Source organism: Aegilops tauschii, chromosome 6 (genome assembly GCF_002575655.3).
Source record: "Aegilops tauschii subsp. strangulata cultivar AL8/78 chromosome 6, Aet v6.0, whole genome shotgun sequence".
In the NCBI taxonomy this organism is placed as follows: Eukaryota; Viridiplantae; Streptophyta; class Magnoliopsida; order Poales; family Poaceae; genus Aegilops; species Aegilops tauschii.
The window spans coordinates 448,378,856-448,397,795 of NC_053040.3; the positions used below are offsets into that span (position 1 = coordinate 448,378,856).

Genomic DNA, 18,940 nt, shown 5'->3' on the forward strand with positions numbered 1-18,940 from the left:
ATGATTTTCTCCTGGAATGAAAACGACGGCTGGAGGTGTGTATCGGTTTTACAGGGGTATCTACGAGCTAAACGATGATCCAGACGGGGCCTAAAACCGTTTGAATAAGGTGGGTACGGTTGTTAAACATTATACGAGCATGTGCGTGCTTGGTGCTTGGTTAATTTGTGTTTGTGCAGTTAGTAATCTGATTGTTGAGATGGCATATAGGAGAAATTCCTCTAAAAAATAAATCCAGGAGAAATCCTTTTTGGATATAGGCTTTTGGTATGAGCTGAACTAAATGCCAAAGGTGTAATTATTGCAGAAATTTTGGAGGATGTTTGAAAATAATTCGCCAAAATACGGAGGACGAGTGAATTGGGAATATGCAACCGTAGGTACAACTTCTTTGGTTCATACAGATGACATTACGAAACCTGTTTTTGAGAAATGTGTACAACTTTGTGACGCACTGTCAGATAGCACTATTACTTTTTAATACACCGGGACCTTTTCTTGTCCATAGCGAGCTTTTACTCCCAAATGCCACCGTATCCTTTTTTGCTCTCTGCTTCATCACATATGTCATGTGGACGCAACTATGCCCCTTCCTGCTGCCTCTTCTCCTATGCCGCCTTCTTCCCCTTGGAACTTCCTCTTGGAACTGCCACGACGACATTGCTTTGACAGAAGATCTCTATCTATTTGTCCTGAAATGATGTATGAACAGAACCGTAGCATGCTTTTGTTCTTCTCCAGTATCCCAATGAACACTTTCCCTTTTTGGAAAAACAATGATAAAAAAATTGAAGTACTTTTAGAGCCAAATAGTAACCATCTCGCTTGCACTATCTGAATCAACCGCCGGGAAGCTCTGGCTTATATAGCCATAGAGATATGCATCATGCATATATTAAGCTCCTTCACGGTTTTATTGCTAACCAACCAAGACATTGCATCCCTGTGTTCTATTTGTGCAGCATGCAGTCTGTATGAAGATCTAAGCACGAACCATGTGGTGACAGACTGACGGAACGCATAACTCACTATCCCTGGGAGCATATAACAAAATGTCAAACTTTATCTCCATGTCTTAATCTCCCAGTGTTCGGGAAATAAAAAAAATTGAGCAACTTTACACGTCTCTCCTCAGACACGTAGTAACAAACATGCAACGATATGGTATATATATGTCATCAATAATGGTGGACGTCGAAAAACTGAGTTTCAAAGACACGACGACAGTCTCAGGAATATGACCCTCCAGCTACACAATCAAACAAAATGGGGACAACAGATTGCCTTTAGGTGTCCAGAATTTTTCAGAACTGACATAGCACAACAAAACCAACATGGCATTTCCGAAAACAGGAGGTTATGCTTTGATCATACAACTATCCTTCAACAAAACCAACATGGCATTTTTCTATAATATACACATTCCAGTGATATTCTTCCAATCCAATTGCAGGACAAGCAGATGAAAAACAAGTTACTACGTTAGACATCTCAAATCTGGTACAGGCACCAGAGACGTTTCTCTTCATTACCACGACCATGTTCTAGGAATTGCAAAATCTCATTACAGCAATGGTAGGAAGCTCTCAGCAGTTGTTAGCACACCACTCTCCACTAGGCACTACTCACAAACTTTGATTAGCCCAAGAATATACAGGGGACGACACTAATTCACAAAGAAAACCGATCCAAACCACCAATCTTGCATACATACAGAAAAGCCCACACCCAAGCCAAACACGTGTTCGATTAGGGCTCAGGAGCCATTATATTTGGCCTCCAAATCCTCATGGTCATCATCCCCACGAGACTTCTTCAATTTTGCCACTAGAACCCACATGTTTGCAAGCTCACTCTCCAAGAAGGCCTCCTTTTGCTTTGATTCCTCGACTTTCCTTTGGAGTTCTGCTTCTTTTTGTTCATTCTCTGCAAGGATGATTTCTAACGCTCTCTCCCTCTCTTCTCTCGCATTGCCATCTCTTCTGCTTGCTGGTTCATTTCGTCTACTCATGCTCTCTCGCCTAGCAGTACCTCTTGGTCCATTGCTTACTCTGCGAGGGGTTGGACTTCTCTGCGATGTTAACTCGGAAGCAAGCTTCTCATTTTGGTTCATGAGTTTGGTCACTTCTTCTGACAACGCTTTCAATTCCACTCCTGCAGCCGAAGCCAAGCCTTTTGCATATGTACTTTCCTCTAATAGCTTCTGATTGCGAGCCTCGAGTTGAGCCTTGACTTCGGTGAGTTCATGTACCCTCTGCTTTAGCTCACCAAGCTCAAGTGACTGAAGATAGGGGGAAAAAAGGAAACAGTAGAACAAATAAGCAGACTTAATAAATGTTGATGGCATTTCTAAAATATACACTTAGGGAAGATAATTAAAAATACTACCCCCTCCGATCCATATTACTTGTTGCTCAAACGGACGTATCTAAACTTATTTCACTGCTAGATACATCCGTTTGTGTGACGAGTAATATGGATCGGAGGGAGTAGCATATTGCGGGGAGTACATCACAAAACTTGAAAGAGCAATTGCCTAGTTGCACAAATCAGTTTAATGAACACCTCATTGAACAAATCAGTTTAATGCAGACCTCACCGTGGGCACGAGGTCAAGACAGATTTTCACACTGATAAGAATGTTTGTTTTTGATATCTGCCTGTGTAGCTCAGAATCAGACCATTATTTATAGTAAATTCATTACAACAGGTTTCACTTATTGGGAATGAAGTGTGCACACATGTGATAAAATCCTTGGAGAGTTTAGTGTTAGCAACCCATTAATACGACAAGAAACCTAAGGAAATGTACAATGGTGTGATGTCAGTTATCTTGCCAGTTTTTGGCACATGTGAAGAGAAAGTGTGGCAATCTGTTGACGAAGCTTATTAAAAAAATGTTGGGCGATGGGATAACTCAGCCATAAGACTCAAGAAATAAAAGAGATAACAGTTATAGTAGTTAGTTGGTCTTTAGAGATATGGCTCAGGTACGAGACTCAAGAGATATAAGAGACAACAACTAATTGTCTTTAGTGTTGTCTCCGGATGATATAGATGAGTCTTAAGAGATAGCAGCTGTGTTACCTATGTAATTAATTTAAAGGCAAAATAAAAATAAAAATCGCGTTTGCTGAGCACAATGAAGTTCCAAAATATGGTAGAAGTAGGACCTGATGGTCAAAAGGAGAAGTTTCCGTTTCTAATTGATGAACTGGTTCATATCTCCTGGGCGTAATTATGAATAAAGTGCAAGCAAGGGCACAGCAAAGCAAACCTGCTGTTCCTTTTGCAGTTGTTCAGCAGAGATATCCCTGGAAACTGGTTTTTCTTGATCACTGTGTTGTTCTTCATGGTTTACTCCTGAACTATTCTGCATCATAATGCTATTTGACAGTGAATCCTTAGCTTGAAGAGCTTGGGAAAGATGTTCTTTAAGGCAAGCAACTGCCTCTTGTAATTCCATGCACTCAGTTGTCTGTAACACAATAAATTCAAATAAGTGGTATGAATTGATCGTCATAGTTATACTGTTGCACTTACAAGAAAAGGAAGCAAATTCTAGTACATCTAACCTTTTCCTGTAGCTGCTCTTGTATTACTCTGTTATCTGCTACCTTCACCTGTAATAAGAAACAACAAATCAGGCTTAGCGGCCAAGACTTGGTCTGACACACTCATATCATAGAAGAAGCTGTTCACAAAACTAGAAAAAAACTTGATCTGCACAGAACTGTATCTAGAGGTGCAATTTTAATCCACACAAAACTGAATATATATTGGGCCTAACAAACCTAACAAACCCGAATGGAGTTCATATTTTACCAAAATATTCATCAACTTGTGTTCTGACATGTTCTTAATTTTTGTTTCAGGAATCGAACTTACTACAACTCCACAATATTAGTATACTATAACAATTGGGGATAATATATTCCAAAGGGTACAACAAATGTTCTTCGTTTCTTTCATGCCTCCACCTTACTTACCCACAATATTAGCCTACTCAAGCAACTGAAAATGACAAACTATGAAGAGCAAAAAAGAAAAGAGCAGCAACAGGTGTGAATTAATACTAGTATATGGGACAACAACAAAAGGGCGGAGTACCATACACGATTTAAGTACCTCAAGTTCGAAAGATTTCTCATTAAGTTGCTCAAGTAGTTCCCCGTAAGACTGCAAAACAAATAAAACCATCATATTGGTACACGGAATGTTCAGAAAGGTATTAGTATAAGACCAAGATGATGATAGAATGTTACCGGTGAAAGATCTAACTTGTCAACCTTCACTTGACTATTTGACAAGGAATGAGGCATCTGTTTTTCCAAAGATGATATCTGCTGCTGCTTTGCCTTAATTTCGTCGCTGATCTTCTTCATTTTCATCTTCAAATGCCAAAAGATTGAGCTTCACGAGATGGAAAGCATGTAACAACTAACAATACACTAAATCTTAGGATCAGACAAGAGATTACCTGAATTTTCTCACTATTCAGGTTTCTTCCAGCTTCCTCGGTGAGGCGCTTTAGAACACTTGTATGAAGTGCAACCTCCCCTGATAGAATCTTTAATTGCTCTCTTAGTAAGTCAACATGGTCGATTGTTTTTGTGCTCGCCTGTGATCACACCACACATGAAAGAACGTCGTTAGACGCACCACAATGAACTGAAAATAAATAAGAGAACACTAATGACTAATCCCATGTGGTCCAAAATAGGTAGCTGTATCTTAGTTTAAGTGTTTAACAAATAACCGTTCAATTTAGAAACTATATTAGTCTTCTTCATAGATAGTAGCTGCTATGTAGTACAATGTTTTCCTGTAATATTTTGCTCTCGCAATATAAACTATTATCCATGCACAGAACTTGATTATTATTTTCTGAAATATGATATACTACATAAAAATGATTTTAGTAAGTATTAAGGAATTTCACGAAATAATTTGCCCCAATTTGAATGCTAATTGAGTACTCATCGCATGTCTGCATGTGACACTTTCAAAGTGAGACTATACTTTTGTGCATTGCACATATCAAATTTCATGCAGTGTGCAACTGGATATTTTCCACCTGATAAAACTTGGTCTTACTAAAAGATAATGCTTCCTACCAGAGATGCTTCTTCTCCAGTAAGACCATCAGAAGGAAAATCCCCATGGCCCATGCTCAGCATATCAGCTGATTCACTCTCATTAACCAACGAAGTTGATATTCTTGGTTCTGCAGGAAAATTCAGACTCTCCCCAATAGGTGTTGAAGGAGCAGTTGATTTAGTCAAACTGGACTTATCGCATTCTGAACTTGTTAGAGTAGAAGCTCCACCATCGCGTTTCTGGAAAAGAGAATAAGAAGAAAAAAAATGTACCGTGTGAATGGATTATTTTCTTGTTAAAAAAAAGATGGTTCTCTTTATTTTGATACCACTTGCATTTACACAAAAGAACAATTGAATATATGCAGGAACCATACACTGAAATGCCATATTTGCATACCCGAATTTTGAACCAGTTAAGAAGTCCTTTCCTGTTCTTTTTCTCCTCCTTCGAAGAGTCTTCAGGTGTCACACCAAATCCTTCGCCAGGAGTGAGTAATTCATTGCTTTCATTATCCAACATGATATCTCGCCTTCTGTACGGGAGGTAAGCCAGCTGCAGTTTTAGCAAGAGAATTTTAGATATATGAAGTTACCAAGATAATTGTAATTAAGTACTACCAACTCCATGTTTCTAGAAACTGGATCTGTCCATTGATTCTCCAAAGTATAACATACCAGCAACCAAAGAAAACTAATATATATAAAAAATGCCTGCCATCATATATATCTATAACCTGACCTCCTCTTCCCCAAAAGAGTGTCTCCTTCTTGGCCCAGGATGTGGAGAAAATCTAGAAGTCGGAGTTGCCTTTGTGGAAACAAGGATAAGTTTTGTGAGCCGCTGTATCCTTGCAAGCAAAGCAGATTTAGCTTCCTCTTCTTGTTCAAGTCTTGATTGCAACTTGACGTTACCATCTTCTAGCTTTTCATATGATGAACAGACCATAGTTAGGAGGATACACCAACAAAAGAGAGCGTTATATAGTTCAAAATTACGCTGATTCTACACAATGCTTCAAGACACAAGAACGGCTCAAGATAAGATATCATATATAGAGTCAAGGACAAATTCAGCAACAATAAAACAGTTTTTCACCTTCTGCTTCCAAAGGATCATATTATCGTCTTCGGCATCTTTTAACGGAGTTCCAGTAATTATACCCATTTTCAGCTGTTCTAGCTCTTCCTTTAATCTGCGAATCTCATTCTGGTATTTCTTTATCAAAGATTTTTCATCAATTATCTGTAGATCATAAAGACAGATGCAGAAGAACATTTCAGAATGCAGAAGTACCTCAGAATTATAACTTGAAAAAAAAACACTGGCTTTAGAATTACAGGTAAGCAACTAATCATGACTTACCTTGTTTTGTGATGCTTGGACCTCAATGCGCTTTGCACGGTGGGCAAATTTTAGTGTGTTGTGGGTCTCTTCGGAGTTGCTTGATGCCGGGGTCACTGTGCAAATTAGCTGCAACGAAATGATGTGGTTAGTATGTCACAAATCCAAATAACATTACATCTCGAATTAAAATCATAATCACATTAATTATAACCAGTGTGCCAAGTGGACAAGAAACAACTCACTGAAACGCGCCCTTGTCCACTCAAGGATGACTGAAGTAGCCGTGTTAATTTTGAATCTCGAAACGGAATATGTGTAGCTTTTCCATCAGTCAGTTTTGATATCACCTGAAAAAGAAACAGGGTGATTGTTCTGTTGTTCAAGAAGAAAAATTCCCAGTTCATGACAACTCGGACACCAAAACTTACAAATTGAGATAACAAACAAAAGCGCAAAACTAAAGCATGTTCCTTGACCAGATTGTTCACAGTTAAAAGATAAAAGCTAATAGCAAGTTAAATCCTTGATGAAAGTCAAAACAGTGAAGTGTTTGGACGTCAATCACTGAGTAAACATGGGTTCGCCTAAATCGAAGACAGACAAGCGACACACAGAAAACGCCAGCGAAGAAAAATATAGATTTGTAGTCAAGTGATAAACAATGCCATGCATACATCTGAAGAATTCCGATCTTCCAGATTATGAATTTCATGTATCAGGATTTAGCACGTTATGATGCAGATAATAAACTCATTTAACTGCATGTTCCACATGAGCATGAAGTCAAGAGCACAGCAGAATAGCAGATAACATTGTAACATGTTTGGTAGTAGAATGAATAAAGCACAAGGCAAGGCAATGCAAAGATATCAGAATCTTATGACGTATAACCAGGTACTTAGTAGCGTTAATGAGCCTTACAGTTCCAAGAGTTAGCAAGCTTTTATTGATGTAAGATCCTTCCTTCCGGCGTACTCCAGTTGTTTCTGCCCTTGAGCTCTCTGAACCTGCCAGGTCGATGAGGTTCTACAAAAAAGGAGAGACAATTGAAGAATCAATATATACTCTGGCAGCATGGATCAAGACATGCTAAATGCAAAGAAAAAAAACAAAGAAGTCGGTAAATTTTAGAAATACGAAAAACAGCAGGATCCAAACCCACCAGCTGTGAGAAGGTGACTGCTTCCCCTTCATTAGAGTCGCCATAAGAGCTGCTCTCTATTGTCTGTCATATAACAAGGAAAAACCTAAGGAGCATTTCCAGACATCAAGTGAAGCTCTTTCACTAATATAAAAGTACATGTTGCAGATCGGTAAATGGTAGCCTTGCATACTACAAACATATAAAAAAAATCACGCCTCATTACCAGTGTAAAAATTGTATGACTTCTACTACTTAGTAGATTGAAGTTAGTGGATCCAACATGTCTATGCTCTGCATTAAAATGAACACACTGATTAGCAAATAAACCGAATATGCTGGCTAAGGGCACATATAACAAACACATCTGCACCACTGGAAAGTCAAAGTGGATACATTTTATAAAGTGAGAAATAGAGATACTACCACAAACGAGTGTACTCAGGGGAATGCAATCTCAACATAATATATATCTTGTACGTATATCACTACAAAAGACAAGCATTTGGTGAACTAAAACCAGCTTTTTAACTTTTCTGTAATGCCGAAATTGTCTTTCTACAACTCTGTTAGTCAGCTGCTGGAAAGGCCAGTGATCCAGAATACAGTCAATGGCGAGCCGCTACATTGTCCTCTGACTCTTATCCAAAGGGTGTGCAGTTGAGAGGCTCTGCATCATCCATCATGTAAGACAGCCAAAGGTTTATCCAAAGGGTGTGCAGTACTTGACTAGTCATACTGCACGACCCACGGGTGCAGTATGATTTAAACCAGCAGCGAGTAGGGAGTAACCAAAGTATACGTCATCGTCAGCAGTATCAACAGCTCAAATGGTATTTCTCTAGTAAGTACTTACAATTATTAAGAGATTATGATCAGTTTCAGAACTTCGAGCTACTTGTCTAGTCCTTTCTTAAGAAAACTGAAAAGGTGTGTGAACTTTTCAGCCACATCACTGACATTGCTGCCACAAGTTCTGTTTATTTATCTGTTTCTGGCCATTGTTCTTCCACTTTTAGCATTCTTTTTTGTGGAAGTTATTTTATCCTAACGGTGGAGTTTATTTGTGACTGTCGTTTGTTTACTCATTGCAGTGATGTGGCAGACATGTGCCATTCACGTCACCCAAAACGTTCATGAAACCACCCGAGGGTGAAAAGTGAACAGTGTCAATAGTGCAAGTTTACAACGGTTTTAGAGTTTATGCTTAAAAGGTGAACTTCTGCTAGAGTTCAAGGTTGAGAAATACACATTTTCCTTTTTTTGGTGGTCTCAATCTTCTAACTTTGTCAGAGAATAATCCATGAGATAAGATCTCAATAAATGGACATGTCATCCTCATTACTACTACTAGAGAGCCAAATGTTCGACCATGGCAAGTTGGCAACACAACAATAGATCCACAGGTGGACCAAAAAACGCAGACAATTATATCATTACAGAAGTTACCTTCTCCAGCTGCAATTAGGGACAGAGCATGTGCAGGAGATAATACCACTTCTTCTTTGATACCCTCGACAAACGTTCCCTGAGAAGTTAATGCGGGCCGAGGAACTATCAGTTCATTGTACAGAATAATAAGTTGCATTCATCCTAAGTGCCTATCAAGGTCAGGATTGAACTTCTAGGCATGTTACTCTAAGAATATGAACTTCTCCACAAATAAAGACATCTGGAATTGTACCCATCACTACACTGGAAAATGTATCCATGACTAGTACCATACATATCATAACTTGTAATGAAATGTTTTTATTGACCAAACCATACAAACTGCAAGCCTTTTGCAACCTTTGAAGGGCATGATATAACATTACTTCAGGCATGAATATTATGGGTATGTTTGGTGGTGCTGGAAATTGTCCACTCCTTCCGATCCATATTAATTGTCGCTGATGTAGTACAATACTAAATCAGCGTCAATTATGAATCGGAGGGAGTACTAAAAAACTATCAGTCCATGATATGCACCCCCCCCCCCCTTCTGTTCCGTTCACAGTGATGGGCCTGTACTGGCACTGTATATAAGACTGGTGGTGTGTGAGTATAACGGCAGCTAGAAAAGGAACAAGCTGAGCTTCTCGCTCATTTCTCTACTCCCCTTCTGCTTTCTTCCTCCCCAAGCTCCATCCTCTACTTGTATCCCGAATTTCAAATTGGGTATCAATTATCTAGCTACTTTGTGTGAGGATTGTGATTAGTAGTAGTACATACATCAGAATGTCTGATTCTCTGACCAATTGCCAAACATTGGCAAGGGATGCTATTGCTATGGCAGGCTGATAGCAAACAAACATACCCTATGAACCTAGTCTTGCAGGAGATTCTAGAATACAAATGCTGACAATTATCCTCCATAATAATCATTACTGTGTTAGTCAGAGGCATCAGCAGTGCTTTAACTTAGAGAGGAAAGAGCTCTTAATGAAGATTAGGAAGTAAGATATTGACACCTGAGGATCCTCTCTAATTCGTAAGCTCTGTCCTGCAGGATTGAGTAGATCATTGACAACCTAAAATTGATGAGTCCTCCATTAGAACAGCATAGCCAAGTAAAGTAAAGATCAATATACAGGTCGTCTGATGATTCATTGTGGATGTAAAGTATTGAAACACCTACGAAAATATGGACCTCCTGACATCTGGGGAAAATTGCAAGAAAAGGAAAGGCAGGAAAAATGGAAAAAAGTTCGTGCCAGATTGTAGTATTGACTAACATGGGGCTCCGGTATTGACACGGTGCACATTTTGAGATTTAGCAAAGACTTCTTCTCGGTAGACAACATACCAAGTTACACAGTAAACATCGTACACAAGAAAATTTTCTGTTTTCCAGTTTATACTGAATACATTGACATTTATGATCTATCCAACAGTTTTAGAACCATATCGGCAAGAATATGCTTTACTGCCTTCTAGAAACATCAGCACGACAAAGGTTACATCAAACCAATTTCTATCACTTTGTTATAGTAGCCTGCCTAGTAATCGTGCTAATTGGCACCAATGTCTTGCAGGTTGGAGGAAAGAATTTCATGTGCGATGATATCATCAAATACTTGACACTATGGTCCTTGCAGGTGGTCCCGAATCATGATGAATTACCCATCATTGCAAAAAACACTGATATTCTTGTGATTTATTTCAGAACAAACCCTGGTTACCAGGGGAGAGGGGGGGGGGGAGTTCAAACAAACAGCTGGGACACTGCCTTGCCTTTTCATCTAGACGAAAAAGAAGAAACCAATATGTACATGGGAGCACGTGCTTTTCTCAGTAAAACATGGAAAAAGATTATAAATACTATGAAGACAAGAAATATGATTGCAGCAAAAATTAGCAAACCTCGTTATAAATTTCCAAGTATGACACACGCAGGAGAAACTCGCGATTTGGGGTCTACAAAGAAAAACCAAGCTGAGTTATAATTTAAGAAGCAATGACTACAGCACTAGCAAGAATGTATCATCGCATCATGATATTTAAAAAGTACCTCCTGTATAATGCTAAATGCATCTTTGACAGCCAAAGGTATTATTCCTGGGGATCTTTGATCTCCCTGACTCAAAAGAAGAAGTATATCAAGAAACTGATGGCATTGAAAAGTATAGCTAATGGATGATTCGTAAATATTAGCTTAGTCACATAAAAATGAAAAACTCATTTTCTCATCAATGAGTATATTCTAAGTGTAATCTTCAAAAGAGAATGAAACTTGCCTACCTCCATGGATAATCAGTTTATCACACAAAATAAATAATAATCACGGGTATGGTATCAGGAGCATTTAACATGGATATGGATTACACTCAATGGAGCATTAGTTATGAATATAGCACAGCTGATACCTACGGTAAAAGAATAATAAAAGCTTGATGCTACATAAGTATTCTCACATGCATCGTATGTGTCTTTCCACTGCTTGTAACGCCATACGCAAATATTGTTCCTGCATAATGAAAATGCATTATATTTTGCTTTGCAGGGCCAACAAACTACAAGTCTTAGAGAGATCCAGAATCATCATTGCATTGTAATCTCATTCAGACCATATCTCGTAGTAAAATGGAACTGCGACTGTATAACCAATAAACTTGTGCCACAATTAAATAATTACTGCAACCATATTCACTATGACCTCTAGAAGATCTCATAGTAAAGTGACATTCCATGAACAGAAACCAGCCTCTTTCATCAGAGAAGTAAGTCAGAAAGGAAGAACAAGATGTTATCATAATACTAAGTTGTAAGATAAAGCTGAAGAGGGTAACAGAAGAAAATATCACTTACCATATATGCCCTCCATGGCACCACTGACAACATGTTGAGCTGCAACATCATATACTTGGCGGGTTGTAGTAGTCGGTGCAAAAACCCGATCTGGGTAACAATAGTACAATACAGTATTAGTCTCTACAGTTTAATTTGAAACTGGAGAGAATAGATAAAATGCTAGTCTCAGAAATGCGCCTACTTCTCCCAGATATTAATTGGAATTGTTCCATGTAACGGAACAGCTTACTTCACTCGAATAACTAGCTGTGCAGGAGATTTTGGGAGAGTTTTTTGTTCATACAAATGAATGTGTAAACAAACATTTAAACAAAACTACCTAGAAATTTCGTTATCTGAACCAATAGTTTTAGCGCCATAACCAGAAAATTTCAACGATTGATTCCTCTGCAAAGGAAAAACCTATAGTAAACTTGAGTCCTCCGAAGTTATGTGCCGTCCAACTGTCAATTCTCATGTAATCACCTCTTACAGAGCCAAGAACCGCCCTGGCACCTAAGCATGAGCTAATGAAGTACAACCACGATGCGCTAAACCTTTAAGATGGCTAAAGCATGTTAGACTGCCATGTGAATACTTGTTTTGCACAATTACCTACATAGAACAGCATATGGATTGTGAATTAGCACGGGAACAGCAAGCCTAGACGGTGCACATTATCCGATCCCCAGTGCATCAGTAATTCAGTACACAAAACCACCATGTTGAAGTATGTACCCCTCGTGAATCGGTGCTCTGTTTTGAGAATACTAACATTATCCTATTGGTCTGATACTTATAAGCAAAATAAACACCGAACTGTGATTTGATTTATGAGGTTCATATGTGAAATGCACCGACAAACTGATGCAGAACCTGAGGTCACAATAGAAAATTAGGATACATTTCTAGGAAAGTAAACTGAGTAGTGGCAGGGCGGCATGAGATAATTCCAACCATCTACAATTAGAAGTATCCCCAAAGCCCATCTGGTCAGTTCAGCCCCTGGCTTAGGCTAGGACTGAACATGTCGACACGACACAGCAAATTCCCCATATGACAAAACAAATGACAGCTAAAGAGAGAGAGAACAGCGTGCCAATGCCACAACCGCCAAGCAATCCAAGCGCCAACCAACGGAGAAGGGAGTGAGACGTACCGTAGGCGTAGCCAACGTTGGGGTTCTGCTCGCTCCGCACGACCGTGTCGCCGTCGGCGTACCACGCGACCTCCTCCCCCTGCCGAATCTCCCGCGGGCTTCAAAAACGTCACACGGAGGTGAGGAACCAAAACGCAAAATCAACCCACATTCCCCAAATCCAGAACCGAATCGACACGAGAGCGCGGGCGGAACCTGAGCGGGCGGAAGCGGACGGTGACGGTGACGTTCTCCTTGGTGGCGGCCTGGTCGTCGTCGGCGTCGGCGTTGTCCAGCCCCGCGACGAGCCGCGGCGACGCGGGGCCCTCGAGCGACGACATCATCTCCGGCGCGAGCCGCGACGACGACGTGGTCGCCGTCGACGTCGGCGAGCCCGACTGCTGCTGAACCTGCTGCTGCTGCGAGCCCTTGGCCGCCCTCCGCTGGCGCGAGGCCGGGCGCGTCGCCATTGGCGCGAGATCTAGCGGCAGCACGTGGCGGCAGCACCCGGCATTCGGATCCCGCGGCCCCCCGCTTTAACGCGGGTTTTCTCTAGGGTTTTCTTTCCCCTTTCCCCTTTCCCGTTCGTGTCACTTCACTCGCTCGTGGGACGGGAGGTGCTTTCCTTTCGGATGGAATGGATGGCCACCCTTTTGCTTCCTTCCGCCGGAAGCGAGGCAGAGTGCGCGAGAGAAGAAAGAAAAGAAGGAAAAGAAACTAGTAGTACGCCACTCCAACTGGCTCTTGGTGGGTGGAGTGGAGCCAGGACGCTGACTGGTGGGGTCCCGACGCCGGTGGGTCTACATGTTGGTGGGAGCGGGGCGATGTGGGCTCGTGGGGTTTTGATTGGATGCTGGGCCGAGACGGTACAGTACTCGGCTAACTGTTCTGTGAGGCCGTTTTGCCATAATTGTCGAGTTAATTTGGATAATGTAGTTAGGTCGTTCATCCGAAATCACTAATTAAGGAGTACTCGTTGCAAAGAACACGCCATCTTCCCAGGCCACGACAAGTGGCGCACATGCAGCGCGCCACTTGTCGCAACCTGGGAGTTTTTCCTTTTTCGTAGATTCGTTTATTCAAAACGTTTTATCTCTTAAACCGTGCGTCCAAATCTCAAACCGTTTTCACCATTGGATTCCTCGCGTCGAGATCTTCAAAACTAGATCCCATGTTGATAGGTTTTGACGAACTTTTTTTCACGAAAAAACCGGACGAAAAAACCAAACCGGGAGCACAGTTTTTTCCCTTTCCGAAAGAGGCACGCCCGTGCCTCTCGCGAAATCACAACCGTGCCTCTCGTGGAAGCAAAACCGTGACTCTCGTGGAAAGAAAAAAATCAGAAAACGCGTTTTTTCCCTTTCCGAAAGAGGCACGCCCGTGACTTTCGCGAAAGCACAACCGTGCCTCTGGCAAAAGCAAAACCGTGACTCTCGCGAAAAAAAAAGAAAACGCGTATTTTTTCCCTTTCCGAGAGGCAGCATAACCGTGCCTCTCGCGGAAGCAAAACCGTGACTCTCGCGAAAGAAAAAAAAACAGAAAACGCGTTTTGTTTTTCCCTTTCCGAGAGGCACGACCGTGACTCTCACGAAAGCACAACTGTGCCTCTCGCGGAAGTAAACCGTGACTCTCGCGAAAGAAAAAAAAACAGAAAACGTGTTTTTTCGTTTCCGAAAAGGCACGGCCGTGACTCTCGCTAAAGCACAACCGTGCCTCTCGCGAAAAAAAAGTGACTTTTCACGAAAGAAAAAAAGTAAACGCGTTTTTTCGCGCAAAAAATTTTAAAAAAAATTTGGTCAAAACGCTAAGGAAGACCGGGGAAAAACCAAAATGTCGAAAAAACCCAGAAAAAACCGTTTAAAAAGCCGAAAACACGTGCGAAAAAAAACAAAATCTGGAGGGAGCGTATAGAGCGCGACACGTGGCGAATGGCTGAGAGCGCGCCAAATGGCGCTGATCGTTGCGAGGCTCCCGAAGGAGCGCTCGTTAACTAGTTGTTCTCTCGTTCGTCTTGTTTAAAGATGATGATGGTGTTAGTTGGGTTGTTGTGGTCTGGCAGCACAGCACCTGTGCGTAATTAAGCACAGTACTCTAGTACTAGTACCCAGTTCATCACATCACTCTGGTACTAGTGTGTTGCGTTCTTCACACAGTATCTTAGGGGATTCGGGATTAATGTGTGATACATGGTCACCGCCTGACCAGGACATCCACCCTGAGAGGTCTACCTACCGGCGTTGGGGTCGCCGGAAGGCTCCGCGACCGCACGGCCCACACCGACGACGAGAGGGGGCATGCGTCCGTCGCCTCTGTTGCCGCAGCGCCACGGCAATGCCAGCGCGCGCGCGCGTGCGTGCGTCTTTGCCGTTTCGTCAACGGAACGCCCGCCCGCCCACCAAACCGAAAGAACGACCCGACCATGACAACGCACGCACGCGCGAGTCGCCATAGCCAGCTCCTCCGATGTCCAATTGATCTCCTGTAGCCGTCAGCGCGCCGGGCGGCGTAGGCACCGGAGAACCGGCCAAACCGCGAGCGAGTCCAGCCGCGTCCGGGCTGCCCCGGAGCCGGAGCCGCACGCGCCGGGACAAGCGGGGGGACACGGACACGGACGCCGGGACCGCGGTCCGCCGTCATGCGCCATGCGCCAAGCGCGCCGAGCCACACGAACGGCATCGCGCGCGCACGCACGTACTGCGCCCCCGTGAGCCGGGACCGGGGCGCGGGCCGCGCAGGACAGATAAATTCCCGGAAGAGACACCGCCGGAGGTTTTGCGCGACTTGAATGCGCTGTAGCGAACACCACCGGGCCTGGCTCCGGCGCTGTCCTCGCGTGCCGCCGCGACAGTGCGCGCGCTAGATTTGGCTTCGGATCGATAAGGCAGAGCCCGGTGGAAAGCGTAGGCCAGGTGCGTGCGGGAGCGGCCAGGAATCGCACCCACATGCGCGTGCTGCGTCTTGGCACCTTTGTCGTCTGGGCTACGGGACAAGGCGGTGTGTGTCTCAACTCTCCAGTGGTCATAAATGGCAGGCACTGCTGCTGCTGGCTGACTGACCACATGCTTGCCTTGCCCTCCGTGGCATGGTGGTGGGCATGGCACTTTCTCCGGACGGAGAGCATGTGGTTTGGGTAAAAATATGTGGAGGTGGAGGCTGATCTGCTTTTATTAGTGGCCATTTTAGGCGTTCGTGGCTCGATGGGCACTCAATGATGGCCTGGATCGGAGCCTCGGATGATAGGGTGATATGATTGTGTTGTGCACTTGCGTAGATCGGATTTGCAGGTGGACAGGAAGATGGTACTATGATTGTCTTTGGACGTTCTAATCACATCATTACGTCCTACGCTTCTGTTTTGAGTGTACTAATTGGACTATCTGGCCCTATGTTGCATTGCACACGTCTGAAACACCGGCATATTCTTGTCAGACACCCTGCGGGCATTTTTTTTAGCAAAGGAGAATATACCCTGAGGACATATGGAATGCAAGACATGCAAATTGTAACGGCGGCCAATTTTGGTTAAAACTTGGTGCTGAGAAATCTTAATGCCGACTCTACCTCGTGCTAACCATTGTGGTTTGTGGAGTGGGATGCTAAGAAAAAATAGTAAAACGATCTTCTAAAAGCTACTCCCTCCGTTTCAAAATAGATGACTCAAATTTGTACTAACTTTAGCACAAAGTTAATACAAAGTTGGGTCATCTATTTTGAAACGAAGGGAGTAGTTGACTATTGTGAGGCCCAAACACGCTCAATCGTGTGAAAGGATGGTAGATGATGAAAAAAACAATCCTTTTAGAACGTCAAATTTGGGCCCTCAAACGCCTGCACATGCGTCCGGGCGCGTCGCGGGCGCACTGACATGTCACACCTCAAAATTCATCCGCTACATACAAGTACCTCAAAATTAGTACCTCAAATCCATACAAACCATGCATAATAAAAATCTACGTGCTACGTAAATGTCCTATCTACCTGAACTACTCATTGTCGGAGATGTTCACGATCTCCGTGTAGGGCTCTGGGCAAGATGGGTGCCTGCAGCAACTCCGGCTCGTCATAGGACTCACTAGAGGCGAATATTTCGCTAATCTCCGCCCTCTGCTGGCGCAGGAAGCGTCGGTTGGCTCCACCACAGCTTCCAACTAGATGGACTCTAGGATGGCAGTCTGCTGCCCCGCCTCCTCCGCTTGGGTGACCTCGAACTCCGCCATGGTGTCCTCCATTGTGAAGCCCGTCGTCGGCCTAGTGGGAACCGGGGTACCACGGGCCATCTGCGTGCGGCCCAGGAAGGGTCTCCTGGCCCAACTCGAGAAGCGGCCCAGCATGCACCGCGAAGCCAGTGGCCTCGCTAGGGCTTTGCCCCGCGAAGGGCTCTCCGCCTAAGGACTTCACCAAGTACCACCACAGCATGTGATCTAATGAGGTCGCCCCTCACGAGGGGCCATCCCGTGAGGCCTCCCGAGGAGCCCACACGGCGCGGGTAGCGTGCCCGCCACGCAGGTGACGTCGCCATGGCAGGCGCCAGGCGGTTTTGTTGGGGAACGTAGTAATTTCAAAATTTTCCTACGCACACACAGGATCATGGTGATGCATAGCAACGAGAGGGGAGTGTGTCCACGTACCCTCGTAGACCGAAAGCGGAAGCGTTAGCACAACGCGGTTGATGTAGTCGTACGTCTTCACGATCCGACCGATCAAGTACCGAACGCACGGCACCTCCGAGTTCAGCACACGTTCAGCCCGATGACGTCCCTCGAACTCCGATCCAGCCGAGTGTTGAGGGAGTTTCGTCAGCACGACGGCGTGGTGACGATGATGATGTTCTACCGACGCAGGGCTTCGCCTAAGCACCGCTACAGTATTATCGAGGTGGACTATGGTGGAGGGGGCACCGCACATGGCTAAAAGATCAACAAATCAATTGTTGTGTCTCCAAGGGTGCCCCCTGCCCCCGTATATAAAGGAGCAAGGGGGGAGGCGGCCGGCCAGGAGGGGCGCGCCAGGAGGAGTCCTACTCCCACCGGGAGTATGACTCCCTCCCTTCCTTGTTGGATTAGGAGAAGGGGGGAGAGGAGGAGGAGAAGAAGGAAAGGGGGGCGTCGCCCCCCTCCCTCCTTGTCCAATTCGGACTAGAGGGGGAGGGGGCGCGCGGCCTGCCCTGGCCGCCCCTCCACTTCTCCACTAAGGCCCATATAGGCCCATTAATCCCCTGGGGGGGTTCTGGTAACCCCCCCGGTACTCCGGTATATATCCGATTACCCCCGGAACCATTTCGGTGTCCGAATATAGTCGTCCAATATATCAATCTTCATGTCTCGACCATTTCGAGACTCCTCGTTATGTCCGTGATCACATCTGGGACTCCGAACAACTTTCGGTACATCAAAACATATAAACTCATAATATAACTGTCATCGAAACTTTAAGTGTGCGGACCCTACGGGTTCGAGAACTATGTAGACATGACCGAGACACGTCTCCGGTCAATAACCAATAGCGGAACCTGGATTCTCATATTGGCTCCCACATATTCTACGAAGATCTTTATCGGTCAAACCGCATAACAACATACGTTGTTCCCTTTGTCATCGGTATGTTACTTGCCCGAGATTCGATCGGCGGTATCTCAATACCTAGTTCAATCTCATTACCGGCAAGTCTCTTTACTCGTTCCGTAATACATCATCTCGCAACTAACTCATTAGTCACAATGCTTGCAAGGCTTATAGTGATGTGCATTACCGAGAGGGCCCAGAGATACCTCTCCGACAATCGGAGTGACAAATCCTAATCTTGAAATACGCCAACCCAACAAGTACCTTCAGAGACACCTGTAGAGCACCTTTATAATCACCCAGTTACGTTGTGATGTTTGGTAGCACACAAAGTGTTCCTCCGGTAAACGGGAGTTGCATAATCTCATAGTCATAGGAACA

General features: G+C 43.8%; 1 protein-coding gene across 1 annotated transcript; it reads right to left on the reverse strand.

The window, feature by feature from the left end:
• Positions 1 to 1,382: 1,382 nt before the first annotated feature.
• LOC109748375 (kinesin-like protein KIN-7D, chloroplastic) lies at positions 1,383 to 15,991 on the reverse strand. Its single transcript, XM_020307407.4, has 23 exons — positions 13,215 to 15,991; positions 13,020 to 13,117; positions 11,879 to 11,968; positions 11,485 to 11,537; positions 11,082 to 11,147; positions 10,934 to 10,987; positions 10,042 to 10,101; positions 9,038 to 9,116; positions 7,815 to 7,882; positions 7,610 to 7,672; positions 7,369 to 7,473; positions 6,690 to 6,794; positions 6,466 to 6,573; positions 6,199 to 6,345; positions 5,842 to 6,024; positions 5,500 to 5,655; positions 5,118 to 5,339; positions 4,481 to 4,621; positions 4,266 to 4,391; positions 4,129 to 4,179; positions 3,576 to 3,623; positions 3,278 to 3,478; positions 1,383 to 2,281 (listed from the first exon to the last, which is right to left on the reverse strand). Exons 1-23 carry the CDS (start codon positions 13,466 to 13,468, stop codon positions 1,757 to 1,759), a joined length of 3,003 nt encoding a protein of 1,000 aa, XP_020162996.1. The 5' UTR covers positions 13,469 to 15,991; the 3' UTR covers positions 1,383 to 1,756.
• Positions 15,992 to 18,940: the final 2,949 nt, after the last annotated feature.

What these genes read in the sequence shown, in the direction of transcription:
- LOC109748375 (XM_020307407.4), bottom strand. Translation starts at nt 13,468, where the DNA reads ATGGCGACGCGCCCGGCCTCGCGCCAGCGGAGGGCGGCCAAGGGCTCG. An exon ending in TTAACTGGTTCAAAATTCGG is followed by an intron (nt 5,340 to 5,499) that starts GTATGCAAATAT and finishes TCTCTTTTCCAG; the next exon opens with AAACGCGATGGTGGAGCTTC. An exon ending in CTGGAGAAGAAGCATCTCTG is followed by an intron (nt 4,622 to 5,117) that starts GTAGGAAGCATT and finishes GTGTGATCACAG; the next exon opens with GCGAGCACAAAAACAATCGA.